General features: G+C 42.3%; 1 protein-coding gene across 3 annotated transcripts; it reads left to right on the forward strand.

The window, feature by feature from the left end:
* The first annotated feature begins 1,559 nt into the window (after window positions 1-1,559).
* DENND10 (DENN domain containing 10) lies at window positions 1,560-13,443 on the forward strand. 3 transcript variants are annotated; one of them, XM_028730099.2, is made up of 10 exons: window positions 1,616-1,718; window positions 2,448-2,565; window positions 3,217-3,413; window positions 5,281-5,360; window positions 6,423-6,571; window positions 7,877-7,988; window positions 9,025-9,125; window positions 9,855-9,962; window positions 10,719-10,813; window positions 11,419-13,443. In XM_028730099.2, exons 3-10 carry the CDS (start codon window positions 3,381-3,383, stop codon window positions 11,593-11,595), a joined length of 855 nt encoding a protein of 284 aa, XP_028585932.2. In that variant the 5' UTR covers window positions 1,616-1,718; window positions 2,448-2,565; window positions 3,217-3,380; the 3' UTR covers window positions 11,596-13,443. The 3 variants fall into 3 exon arrangements, with proteins under 3 accessions (XP_028585930.2, XP_028585931.2, XP_028585932.2); XM_028730097.2 differs by lacking the exon at window positions 2,448-2,565 and having other exon boundaries at window positions 1,560-1,718; XM_028730098.2 differs by lacking the exon at window positions 2,448-2,565 and having other exon boundaries at window positions 1,567-1,718; window positions 3,197-3,413.
* The last annotated feature ends 623 nt before the right edge of the window (window positions 13,444-14,066 follow it).

The following is a 14,066-nucleotide window of genomic DNA, read 5'->3' on the forward strand; positions in this document are numbered from 1 at the left end:
AGCTGAAGTGTCCAAACCACTCTTCAAGGCAGCTTCACAGAGAGCTCATTGTAATAATCCAGCCTGGAATTCACCATAGCACTAATGAAGGCCATGCATGTGGTTGGAACTGAGATCACTGGAACTGAATTTTTCTAAGATTTCTAGCTGCATGGGAGATCTCCATTTTGGATTACAAGGGGAGGGTGAAGAGATAAACCTCCCTGCATTGCACACTGCCTTTCCAGTAAGAATCCCCTCTGCCCTGCACATACATGCAGGGCCTGAGACAAGTGATGATGTTTTATGACAATCCTGCAAGGTAGTAGTGTTGTTACTGCCACATTGCTAATTACCTGAAGATTGAAACCACTATGTATTATGACCTACACATTTTAGGTAAGAGCTGAAGTTGATTGTGGTGTCTACTGGTGTGATTAAAAGAGGGAGACCAGGACTGGGGAGACCAGGGTTCAAATCCCCACCCAGTCCTGTAGCCCTGTCACACAGTGTCAGCTTATCCCACTTTACAGGGTTGTGAGGATTAAAAAAAGTGAATTATGTATGGGTCAGTGCAGATGGAAAGTAAGATATAATACATCAACATTGCAAATAAAATCATTGCGCTAACAGTGGCCATCTCTTAAAATCAGCTGAAACAATGGGAGTTTGTTTTTTAAAAAAATATTGATGCTTATTGAGAAAATCAATTTCACCAGCAATGGATGACTAAGAGTGCTTGGCAAAAACTTTAGAAGACCTGGACAACAGACAACTATGGCCAGTTGGAGACTTTTGTGTTGTGCTGTAACAGAATTAAGATGCGCTAAGGCATGTGTCAAGAGGGACGCAGGTAGTGCTGTGGTCTGAACCACTAAGCCTAGGGCTTGCTGATCAGAATGTCGGCAGGTGAGCTCCCGTTGCTCGGTCCCTGCTGCTGCCCACCTAGCAGTTCGAAAGCATGTCAAAGTGCAAGTAGATAAATAGGTACCACTTTGGTGGGAAGGTAAATGGCGTTTCCGTGTGCTGCTCTGGTTCACCAGAGGTGGCTTAGTCATGCTGGCCACATGACCCAGAAGCTGTCTGCGGACAAACGCCGGCTCCTTTGCCCAATAGAGCGAGATTAGCGCCGCAACCGCAAAGTCGTTCACGACTGGACCTAATGGTCAGGGGTACCTTTACCTTTACCAAGGCATTTGTCAGAAAATACTGAACTGCTGTATTAACTTACTGTTTTTTTTATTCGTGAAATAAATAAAATTACATAAATTCGTGTCCTGCTTTATGTAAGTAATTAAAACCTTTAAACAAATAAACAATATGCTGCTTTATACTAAAATAGGCTTCTATAATCAAGAGGCAGTACAGCTTAAAAAGAAAATACCCTATCGGAAAACAACTTTCCAGCAAATTTATATCTAGTGAAATTGCCATCTCCACCGCTCCTTTGGACTGAGAGGTCGAGAAGCAGAGAGGTTTCAAGCCAAAGCAAAACGGAAAGCAGGCACTTCCACTCGTTTGCACGCGGGCGCTTTCTCCTCCCCCCACTCTTTGCGCGTAAAATGGAGTTCCCCGGTGGAACCGGAAGCCAGGAGGCGGGGAGGACTGGCTTTCTCTCGCTCCTGGAGGCCCAGGATGGGGCCGGGGAAGGCTCTCAGGAAATAGGCGGGGTCCTGGAGAAGGGAGGAGGAAGATGGCAGAGACCGAGGCTCAGCTGCTGCTGAGTGTGGGGCTGATTGGTAAGCGCGCCCGCGTCCCTGCTGCGCATTGCAGGGAAACAGCTGGGAGGGAGCAGGATCGCGCCCCGCTGCCTCTCTCTCTCTCCGGCCCCCGCTCCACAAATCCCCGCTTTCCCCCCCCGGGGAGAATAGGTGGTAGTTCGTGCGCTGATGGAGATGGGCAGTTTCCTTTTCCCTTCCTGCCTGCTTAGTGCCACTGGATCCATAAGCCTTTTGGAATAACCCCCGTGTGCCAAATCGGGAGTATGGGCGCATGATCAGAGGGTGGGTGTTTCCGCTTCTTCAGTGCACGGCTATTTGTGAAGGGGAAGCTATTCCGGATTAATTTGAGGCTGGGGAGTTCGTGTTTGCTCCCTTGGCGTGTATAAGGAGTTCGTAGACCCTATCAGGACTTGCTTTCCATCAGCCTTGCCTGTAATGTCGCCTGTCACTTATAGATCCCTCCCCTGTGCTGATGTACAAAAGAAGACCTTAAAGATCTAGGCATGTGAACTTGCAGTCTTCTCCATACTCCTGTGATTATGAAGATCCAGCAACTGACATATCTTTCTAAATGACCCATATGTGCATATTCCTTGACTTGTCAACATAAGTGCAGTTTATTAAAGTCACTGGGTGTAATGGTGTAATGGTGCACTCCATATTTTTTTCAAGTCATCTGCTTGAGAGTGCTTCTGAAACTTAGGAAATGAGTCAGTAGTTTCATTTGCTTTTCTTTCTTTCTTTTAGTGCCATCAGTGTGTCTGTTGCTCTTCAGAGTTCAAGAGGGCAGCTCCCTGCCCTGAGGAGCGTACAGTCTAAAATTCAGTACAAGGGGTGCACAGAGGAAGGGAAATACAGGGCAGAGGTGTACAATTGTTTTAGCTGCAAGTGCTTAGACTACAATTACAGGCTTAGGCTCCAATCCAAAAGTCATTTGTGCCAGTCTGGGTGTGGGTGGGTTTAGAATTTGGCAGTGGTGTCCTTTTGCCTATGCCTGCCAGCAGTATCAAGACAAGCGACATTTGGTGGGGGAGGAGCTAAAGCAGCCCAGGATCCACTGGATCCTGAGCCAGCCCCACCGCTATCACTTGATGGCATTTGATCCAATTTTACCTCCCCCCCCCCCTTTCCATTGCAGCCAGCATGAGTAAACAGGGCTGTGGGTGTGGAACTGACTCTTGTCATATTTGACCACCTGCCTGGCTGGGGTTTAGAATGCCCTATTAGTTGCAGCAGGGCAGGGGAATGGTTCGTAATTTTCAGAATATCTACCCTGAGCACCATAGGTCATGACTCATATTTTAATGTAAATAAGGCATTTGTGTATGTTGCAGCATACATCTAAAACAGAAGAAGTGAATTAAGTTTGTAATAGATGTTAGCGGAAACCAAAAGCTTTAGTGTGGGTGTAAAATGCAGGTGTTAAAGGTGATTGCAACCAACAGATCTGATTAACCAATCAATTTACTTCCTTGCTGCTGTTGGCATTCTCACAGTGAACATCTTTCCACCATAGAAAAAGATACCAATGGAGATACTCTCTGGGTCTGGTGCTATCCTTCTACAACAACTGAATTAAGGGACCTCTTGTTGAGAAAATGCTGCCTTACAGATGAAAGCAAACAGCTTCGCTCCTTCGCATTTGGTCAGTACAGGCTGACGTGGTTTTATGTTACAACCATGGAAGTACCAGATTCTTCAGCCTTGAAAAAGGTAGGATGGAAATATTGGAGAAAGGAGCTTGATACAGAAATATCTTATCCTGCACATTCATTGTTCAACAATTGCTATAAACTTACTAATACTGGGTTTAGGAATCCTTGCCAGGCATGGCCTATATTATATGCCTTGGTGTCTACATTGTTTTACATATAAATAAATATCATATTGCTCTTAATTTTAGGTGGCCCTGGAGACTTTTCAAATACATTGCCTAATTGCATGGCCATGCATATGTTTACAGTTTCCTCCCTCCATCCCAATCCGTTTTCTTTTTGACTCGTGTCTTTTTAGTCTGTAAGCCTGGCTGTGAGTTTTTTTTAGTTGATCGGAGAGCATTTTTTTGGCTGAAGAGCAGAATAAAAATTCTTTAAATAAATAAATAGTGAAAACTAAGAGCCATATTATCCCATTAATACACATCTCCACCGAAACCTGCATGGGAAATCTGTCTAGAATTCATAGTCATTAGGGTGGGGAACAAAGAGTAGGTTTTCAGTATTATAACACAACTGGTTTAGGCACAGATTATCAACCTGCCCTTTCCAGCTGCCCATTCTTGTGCCATTTGTAGCAGTGTTCCTATGTACTAGCATGTAGGGTTTGTGGCCCAAACGACTGAGCTGGATGTTGAGGCCTTGGGTGATCAACTGAGGCTGAGGCGGGGCTTAGTTTAGAACAGCCATGCATAGTGTTGTACTGTAGATCATAAATTGGTGGATTCAAAACCTGATGGCTATTTCAAGGTGGCTTGTAAATGAATCTGTCACCAATGTCGTGTTGCAGCTCAGTAATACAGTGGTACCTCGGGTTAAGTACTTAATTCATTCCAGAGGTCCGTTTTTAACCTGAAACTGTTCTTAACCTGAAGCACCACTTTTGCTAATGGGGCTTCCTGCTGCTGCTGCTGCTGCTGCTGCGCCGCCGGAGCACGATTTCTGTTCTCATCCTGAAGCAAAGTTCTTAACCCGAGGTACTATTTCTGGGTTAGGGGAGTCTGTAACCTGAAGCGTATGTAACCCGAGGTACCACTGTACCTGAGAAAGCTGCAAAAAAAACCCAAACCCAAGCCAACTCCCAAACTCTGTGCAGATTATTCCATACGCAAGAATGGGAGGTGAAGGAATAAAGTAGCAGTTAGGAGAGTGTTCTGGAAGCAACAAAAATAAGCATTCTGATGAATGGGAATAATGAGGAATATAGAAAAGAGTGCTGTGGTTTAAAAACCTCTATTTGCGTTTTTAAAAATGTCTCTGCAGAATTGTTTTTACACTTACTGTATGTTTCTTTAGCTTCTTCCTACCACTGCAACTGCATTCCCTGCTTCACCTGAAGGTGTCAGGGTGGGGTATAAATACCGTGAGTGATCTACAGCACCTTTACGTGGTTGAACGTGCTTTGGATGCTGTGCAAGTGCTGTTTCAAATGCCTAATGCTTTGCTCTGAAAAAAGGAAGAAATCTTGAACACACTTTTGCAGTCAAGTGAAGCATCCTCCTCATGACTCCATCTTTGGAAATGCAACAAAACTCTTAGGGTCTTGTTGTGAGCTCCAAAAACAGTGTTGAACTTGCTTATTTGTTGCAAAGGGGCAAATGGACATGCTTCCCCATCTAATGGGTGATTCTTTGAGTTATCCCCCACAACCCTCATGGGATTTGAAGTGGAATGGTAGAAGGCATTTCTTAGCACTTGGCAGATTATATGAACAACTGAACTGATTTAATTTTGTCTCAATTTACTGTATTTCGATGAGATTTGGTGAGCTGATCCTCCTGGTGTTGCTATAAAGTCTATGTTTACAGTATGGTGTTTATAATGGAGTATCAAGCAACCTTTTCTTTTTCCTGTGTATTGGATAGGTGACCCATTTTTCCATTGTCCTGACTACCAAAGACTTTAACCCAGAGAAATACGCAGCCTTCACTAGGATCCTCTGTCGGTGTGTATAACTGCTGTGTTTTATACTACAGATTTGGTAGATAAGTTTTTTAAAACTTTTGGTTAACTAGAAAAGTGTTCCCTATGAATTAGGCAGTAGATTTTTAATAGACTATTTAATTGTGTATTTGCCTGTTAAAAGTGCCAATCATTTGTCTTAGAAGATGCTATCCAGCTTGCTATCTCACACGGGAGGGGTAGCCTCTTTTAAGGCTGTGCGTGCAGACACTAGCTTAAATCAAAGAATCGTTTTTGCATCAGAACTGATGATCTGTGGTGGGCATTTATTTGGGATTTATCAATTGAATCACTGCACAGAACTGCCTTTGAAGAGCCTGCAGAAGCTTCACAGCACAGCTGGTCAGACGGTCAGGAAGTGTCCCAATAATGACACTGTTTCAGCAGCACTGGCTCCCATTGTGCTTCCAGGCTCAGTTCAAAGTGCTGGTTTGGGTCCAGCTGCCTTGTTGATTTCCTCCTCCCCCCCCCCCCCCGCCCTATAAGATCCATCAGACTGGGTAGCACGGTGGGGCCTTTTTGACTGCATTGCCAAGCCAGGGATGGGGAAGCTGTGGCCTTGAACAAGTTGTTTGATGCTATTGTGATCCAACAATAGGTGAACTGCTGCAGAGTCCCCATCCCTGGGCTAGATTCTAGTATGACTCCCAGCTAGGCCTTTGGGCTACCTCCTTATTTGCCTTTTAGCAGCTAAAACATGGCTTTTAAAGATAGCATTCATTTTTGTTCATTGCTGTAATTTCATTTTGGCTGTTTTCTTGCAGCTGTTGTCAATAATTCTTTAATTCTTTTTAAATTTTGTGTTGTAAGCTGCCTTGAGGGTCTCTGGCGGAAAGGTGGGCTATAAACATTTTAATAAATAGTGTATTAAGCCAACCATAGATTGAGAAAGACAAACCTATGTGTGAGTCTTTAATCTTAATTAACAGTGAACGTATCTTAGGGCTGTTGTCCTAGAGAGTGCTGGCTTGTTTTTTTTCAATTCTCTTTGGGGGTTTTTTTGTGAAGACATAAAAAACTTGTTTCGTTATGTTTATTTTTCAAGAATATACCTGAAATATGGGAGTCCTGCGAAAATGATGGAGAGCTATATTTCTGTCCTTACAAAGGGGATCTGCCAGAGTGAAGAAAACGGATCTTTCCTGAGCAAAGATTTTGATGTCAGAAAAGCTTACCTTGCAGGCTCAATCAAAGGTGGGAAGAATTTTTTCTAAAGCTTTGGGGATGATTTTGCCCCAGTTCCAAACATGTACTCTTGGAAGTGTCATGAATGCAACCTGGGAGCAGTACTAGTTTTCAAAAGTTATTTATTAGTTTCATCTGTTGAAGAGCACTCAGTTGATAAAGCACATTCACATTCACTCTCTGCAGGAATCTAGTTACCCAATAATGTTGTGGCTAAAACCACATTCACACTATACCTCTAAAGCACTATGATACCATTTTAAATAGTCATGGCTTCCCCCCCAACAATTCTGAGAGTTGTAGTTTGTTAAGGCTGCTGAGTTGTTAGGAGATGCCTAGTCCCCCTCCACCAGAGCTACAATTCCCAGAGCTCCCAGTGAAGAGGGATTGATTGTTAAACCACTTTGGAAAGTATAGTTCTGGGAGAAGTATAGGAGTCTTGGCACCCTTAAAAAATTTCAGCTTCCATAACTTTTTTTTGGAGAAGACATGACTGTTTAAAGTGATGTCATCGTGCTTTAAATGTATGGTGTGAATGTTACCTAAGTGGACAGCTTAGTAGTACACAGAGAAATAGTGCAGTGGGGTGAGGTGGAAACGCTATGTTGCTCCTTAGGTTTTCACCCAAAGATTTCACAGTTTTTGCCTCCACAGTTATATCCTCAGCTCAGTCTTTGGATTGCACAGCTTAGTCTTGATGGCAGATATTCTCTGCACTGCAAGGCCAACTTGGAAAGTTTTGGGGATTGCAAGATCATTGCATTATTTTTCCGACCCCCCACCACCTGAATTCCTGTAGAATTGCAAGGCCTTTTCCAGCAATGTGACTCGAAGGTCATAATCTCTGTGCTTATCTCTCTGTCCTTATCGCAGTGCCTTTAGGGTCTAGGCAATTGAACACAGATGTCCTGGAACATGCAGTTTCATCTCCCAAGGAATGTTGTTTTTCTTCAACCTGATGTTTCACTTAAAACAATGCCCTGTTTATATCCATCAACCACTGGAGCTTGCTTTTCCTGACTTGGGCCACCTTTCCAAACATTCACTCGTCCTCTAATTCATACAAGTTATAACTGCATTATAATACATTAAATATAGCAAGAATAACTGTACGCACAAGCATATTCACAACACCAGACTCACTTTGCAAAATAACATCAAATGTAGCGCCTGACAGAAGTAAGCTCCATTTCCTGTTATAAAACAACTTTCTCATTATTTCTCATCCAATCTTAATACTTAGGTTGTTGCTGGTTGTATAGAAGTCTGCTGCCTTTCAGTACTAAAATCCTATTTTTCCGTCTCCTGTTCTAGATATAGTATCTCAATTTGGAATGGAAATAGTCATCCTGTATACTGCACTCATGTTAAAGAAAAGAATTGTAGTATATCACCCCAGATTAGAAGCCATCCAGGAATTTACAAGGTACAGCACCCAGGTGAACTAAAAAAGTTCACCAAGCATGCTTCGTTTTGTTTTCATTGATCATGAGTATTGTCATATTCATTAATACAGGTAACTTGCATCTTACACTTATTTAACTTACATGATGGCAGCTTTGTGCAGGCAGGGGGTGGGATAAATAAATAAATGGAGAGCAAATGAAACCCACTCTCCATTCATTTATTTCCCCTCAACCACCTGAGCAGATTTGCAAGATTACTCGCTTTGAGAAGGAGATGCAAGGGCTCTTGCAGAGTCCTAGAGCCCTCCCTTCTTTCCTAAGGTAGGCAAACACTCGCAGGACTTTGGGGAGGAGGAAGAAGGGCTCTAGGACCCTGCAAGAGCCCTCACATCCCCCTTTCCAAAGTTGGCTAAGCAGCTACACACCTTGTGGTAGGGCTGGTTCCACAGGTTCCTGGCTTTACACGTGTTTGCTTATATGTGTGGAACCCCCAAAACTAAACCCTGACATAAGATGCCAGCTACCTGTAATGTTCTAGTGCCAATTCCTACATATCCAAAACAGCACCATTCACACAAATGAGGGAGATACCAAAGGGCTTGGAGGAGCAGCAATGTTTATAGAACTTCAAATAATTTCTTTTGGGGGGGAACCTTTGTGAGGGGATGGGGAGACTCAAAAACATCCTAATGAGGACTGAGCATGCCCACTAGCCCTGGAATGCTGACTGGCTTTTGGAGCTGGGATGATGATGGAAAAAGATGGGTGAAGAATGGAATAGAGTATCTTGCTAGTGGGCAGAGTTTCAGCTAGCCAGCCACAAGCAAGAGCACTCCAGTTGCAACATTTTTTTGTTGCAGATCCAACTTGTGATTTATATGCAGCATTTTCTCTTTCTCTGTTTGTATCCCAAACATTAAACAACCTATAACTTTCAGTGATGTGCTTTGGTCTTCATGGTTACAAAAGACTTTGAGGCACAGGCTAAGCAGTCTTCCTTGAAAGCTACTGTTGTATTGAGTACAATGTCAATTGTGACTTGGTTGTTTTCTTAAGGACTCTACCAGCCTTAGTGTGGCATCGCCAAGACTGGTCAATCCTTCATTCACACGTACATCTGAACGATGATGAACTGGAAGCATTAAAGACGTGCCCAGGTATTGATAATGAAGGGTGGGTTCTATAAACTGTTGTACACAGTAACTAAATTCTCCTTTGCTGACCTGGATAGGACTGAAAGGTGGAATACTATTAATCTTGTAATAATCCTCTCTCAGAACTGTGGTTTGCAGATATTCTACTTTTCAAATATAGTTGTTTCTTTTTTGGTTGGCAAATCACACAAAGTCACACGTCAGTAGCTCAAATGAGATCCTACTCATTCTTTGTCCCATAATGCCACATTGACAAATATTGGCTGAGTTATTTTTCTGCGATCCAATAGGTCCCAATCCAGCATCTCAAAATTGCTGTTCTGAAGCAGTCCTTAATTCCCTTTCTAAAGAGTAATCAATTGGTCCATTTTTTTTACAACCCCCTCTTTAAGACTTGATCAAATTCCCTCTAAATATATCGTGTTGTGTGTAGAGCTTTTCTATTTTATTTTGAAGTAAAATAATTTAATGCATGTTACATATCATGTTGCTGGCCCCCCTGCTGGGATTTTTCTGTAGATTCAATGAATAGCAGATGGAATTCTGCACATGCCTTTTTTTAAAAAGCAATTTGCCATGGAATTGGTAGCAATTCCACACTGGTATGCAGGTTTGAGATGGTTAAAAGGCAAGGAAATAACTGTGGTGAAAACATTTTTTTAAATTATTATCAAAGCACTTCACATTGGAATGTACTTGCTCAGTAATCATGGTAAAAATTTTCCTGACCAGGTTATGTTGCTGGATTTATAGACTCAGAAGTGAGCAACAGGCCAGACCTCTATGATGTCTATGTGAATCTGGCTGAAAGTGAAATCACCATTTCACCACAAGCGAAAGGTTTGTTGCTTGAATCACGTGCCTCCCCCATCCCTTGCAAGTTGCAGTTTGTACTTTGATAGATGCACATTTCAGAAGAATTTGGTGTAACTTCATAATGTTGAAAAAATATATTGCACAAACTCACTCGTACACAGTCTGGGTCCCATGATATGTTCTGTTGTTTCTTTTGTCCCAAATGCTTTGATTGGCATGCATTAAAGTAAACATCAAAGGGAGATGCTGTGGTTGCCAAAGCTAATATCAAACAGAAATGAAAATTGTAAAAGGTATGCCAAGGCAGGCATCTATGAAACAGTAATGATAATAAAGAAAGGTTAAAAGAGAACTAGGGAATATTATTTTTTAATGAGTATGACAAGACTGTGATTTTCATTCATAATGAATGGAAACTGGATAAAATGAATGGTAATACTCACAAGGAGGTGCCTTGACTGGAAAGGGAAATTTACAGCATAATAGAAGCAAAAAAAAATCTAGATTATAAAAGTGGATAGTAAGAAGGGTTCTGTCAGTGCAATGTTACTACGATTTACGCAGCAAAAATATGTTAACTCAGTACTGGTATGAAGAATCTGATACTGGAGGTGAGAGTTCATTTGTATTTACTCTGCCTCACTGTCAGGAAACTTTTGGTATCCACTGATCTCAGTGCTTGTGACCAGAGCCATAACTTAATCTGGAACTGCAGATTACAGTATTTTCGCTGAGCTAGATGATGGGGAATAAATGACAAAGCTTTTTCTCTCTCCCCAGAGGCAATGACGATGGGGAAACTCCACAAAGAAATTGGTCAGCTCATCGTTCAGTCCGCAGAAGATCCTGACAAATCAAACAGTCAAGTTGTTAAGGTTAAGTTTCTTATCTTTGGACTGTTCAAACCTTTCATACATTTCTGTTGCCCAGGATGTTGTGCCTTTGCCTTTCTTCCTGAGGTCAGAAAACACTGGTTCAGACGATCTGCTAAAGCAGTTTAGGTGACAGGGAATGAGCTGGGCGATGAACCTTGGACCAAAACACTCCTCCTCTGTATGGGAGAGGGGAGTGAAAGCATAATTTTGGAACAAACTGCTGTTGCACATTGCATCCCACACTAGGATCAGCAGTTTGTGCTAACAAAAACTTCAAAAACTTTTTTAAAGCTTATGACAAGCTCCCTCACCAGACTCCTGAGTTAGCAAAAATGGGGGGAAAGGAGTTCCTCTTCTGGATCAAGAATTAGTTAGGTAACAGGAAATGGAAAGCCAGAATAAATGCACAGTACAGGGATGTAGAGTAGAAGTCCCCCAAGGATTAGTATTGCAATCTCTGCTTTTAAACTTTTTTCATAAATGATCTAGTCTGGGGTGAGCAGTGAGGTGTCCCAAGTTTGCTGTTCTCTCAAAGAAAAGTAAGAAGTGCTGTTGCCACCCTCATTTCCTGTTTACTCTCTTTTATTTTCTCTTTATGTCTCTAGGATATTTCACTGAAGACGAAAGAAATCTTGACGAACCTAGCCTCCTTCACAGAGGTCTTGCATGATGGAGAGAAGCCGTCACTTAACTTTGAAGCACTGAAGCAGAAGAGATTTCCACCAGCTACTGAAAATTTCCTCTATCATTTGGCAGCCGCTGAACAAATGCTTAAGATCTGATGGGTGGACTTCATACAGCGATTCAAAGATCTCTCTGCCGCCATGTTTTCTGAGCATCCCATACCTTCATAGAACATTCCGCAGAGGAAAGAGCATTTCTATCTGGAGGGGGGAGTAAGGATGTTGCAGGCTTGAGATAAAACACTGCAGTGTGTAGCGGAAAACACTTCTTTCCCCCCATTTTTTAATTTAGGGTTTTCTACGAAATGGGACAGATTTCTTCTTTTTAAGACAAAATGAAAAGACAGCTTACATAAAGGACGTAAGGCTACAAGTTTTTCTGTATTAAAGTGGAAAATTTGATAAACCCTATCAGCACCCTAGTGTAAAAAAACAGGATGCTGCAAAAGTGATAATGAAAATATGAAAGCCATTAAAATAGACAAATCATCTGTCTTACGTAAACCATTTATAGTTGCTAATCAACCAGAGCCCAAAGAGCTGCACAAGAGTGGGGCCCTTTTTTTTACTTAAATGCCTATTGGGGAGGGGAGCAGGATTGCATACACTAGCCACAGAATGTTAATCTGCCTGCTAGCTGCCTGTCTGGTGGCTTGGCTTTTAGCCTTGATAGATCCCTTTGCACTTACAGCTTTTCCTGATGATTATGAACCCATCAGTTCAGGGTTCCTGGTTACAGGGAAGAGTCCTGTGTGTATATACAGCTGTGCATGTTTGTAGAGCCCCCTCTCATTAATTCTGGGTGCATGGGGAGGGCTGAGCATTTGGGGCAGTGAGCATGATCCCACCCCCGCCAAGAAACCCTTCATGCATTTGGTGGCAGAGGTTGTGCTAGAGTCAAGGGCTATACCATCAGTCTTAAGAGGGAAGACAATAGCCAAATTATACATTACACACAAACCTGTGTATCTGAAACCCACGGCTGCTGCTGTTAGGCAAAAGAAGCTGCAAGAAAGATGGTACTGCCTCTTCCTGCTACGACTTCCCCCGTGGGGTGTCAAGAGAGGTTTGTAAGAGTAAGCATGTACCTGAAACTTAGCAAGATGGACCCATCATCTGGCAAAAATAAGCCTGATTAAAGTTGCCCCCCCCCCCCTTAAAGCAGCTGCCACTGAGGTTTGAATATATGTGTCTGTGTGTAATATGTAGTCTGGCCCCGATCCCAGAAAGTTAATTATTACAAACCAAGAAATATGAGAACTGTTGAAGAGCCTCTGCAGTTGCACTTTCTGTACAAAAAAAAATCCTTTAAGTTCCTAGACTTTGTAAAAAAAAATGCCTTAGCACATGGTGGGTGTAGGGTGGAATTCAGCATCACTATGGTGAACTTTCTGTCTGCACAAGCATTGCAGCACAGGCCAGAACTCCTGCACAGTTTAGGGGTTGGTATCCTGACCCCTCCACCCTTAAGCCAATTTCAAGGGGCAAGCCCTGTTGCAGAAATTTTTGCACAGGGTATCCGCTGAATCCCACCCTATATACTTCTGTTATTTTTTAAAGTTTGTACTTATTATTTCTACTGCTATCATATTTTGAAATACTATTCAATTATTTAAGTCACGACTGTGTTCTAGCAATATCAATTTCAGAGTCATTTGTCTTCTACTTGTACTATGACCTCTAAGGAACTTGAATTGGGTGTTGTAGTATGAAGGATACAAAAAGAAAATTAAGACAGCTATGTATACGTATCAGTCCTAGGAAGTTTGTAAGTGTGACTACCGCTCTTCTATTTTCAGGGGGCCCGTCATTCACTTTTGTATAGAAATGTTTGAGCTAACTGTGTGTAAATCAAAAAGCCCGCTGAACAAAAGTTTACCCCTCCAGTTTTGGTGCGCCTCCATTCCTCCCATAAATTTCAAGACTGTAAATGTCATTTTGCTAATACGGATGAAGTACTGCGCATTTCTTTTTGCAGATAGTGTGTACATTTTCTATTAATACAAAGCAGCACCCATAAAACTTGGGCCCAACTTAAATGTGATTCTGGACATGTAAAAAGAATGTAGCTTTGTGATTTTTCAAGTTATGTATCATTTAAAATTAGCCTTCCAGTTTCCATGTATATAAAATGTTCTGGTTCTGGGACCAGCAGTGTCTGCATAGGTAAGAGAGGCCTCTCTGTGTGTGTACACAGTGTGTACATACACACACAAATGTGTGTGTGTGTGTGTGTGTGTATCTCACACACACACCAAAGCCTAATCAGAACACAATCAGGATCCTGTTGATAATCATACTATTTACATTTGTACTAATGAACTGGAGTAGACCCTACATGGAGAGCAGAGTACGTCCTCAGCAAGAGTACACACTGATTCTTCAAGTACTAGTTCCAGATTATTAAGCAGAACAGCATTTTCCTGCATCTGTATTGCTGGATTAAACCTGACTCCTGTTTGGGCAGACACTGCGATAAAGCCAGTCCTGTGAGCAGCATGAATCAGGCTACCTTGGCAGCAATAAAACTACGCATAGCCTTCTGTTCCCACCTCTTTAAAAAATGCTCA

Source organism: Podarcis muralis, chromosome 6 (assembly GCF_964188315.1).
Source record: "Podarcis muralis chromosome 6, rPodMur119.hap1.1, whole genome shotgun sequence".
Taxonomy (NCBI): domain Eukaryota; kingdom Metazoa; phylum Chordata; class Lepidosauria; order Squamata; family Lacertidae; genus Podarcis; species Podarcis muralis.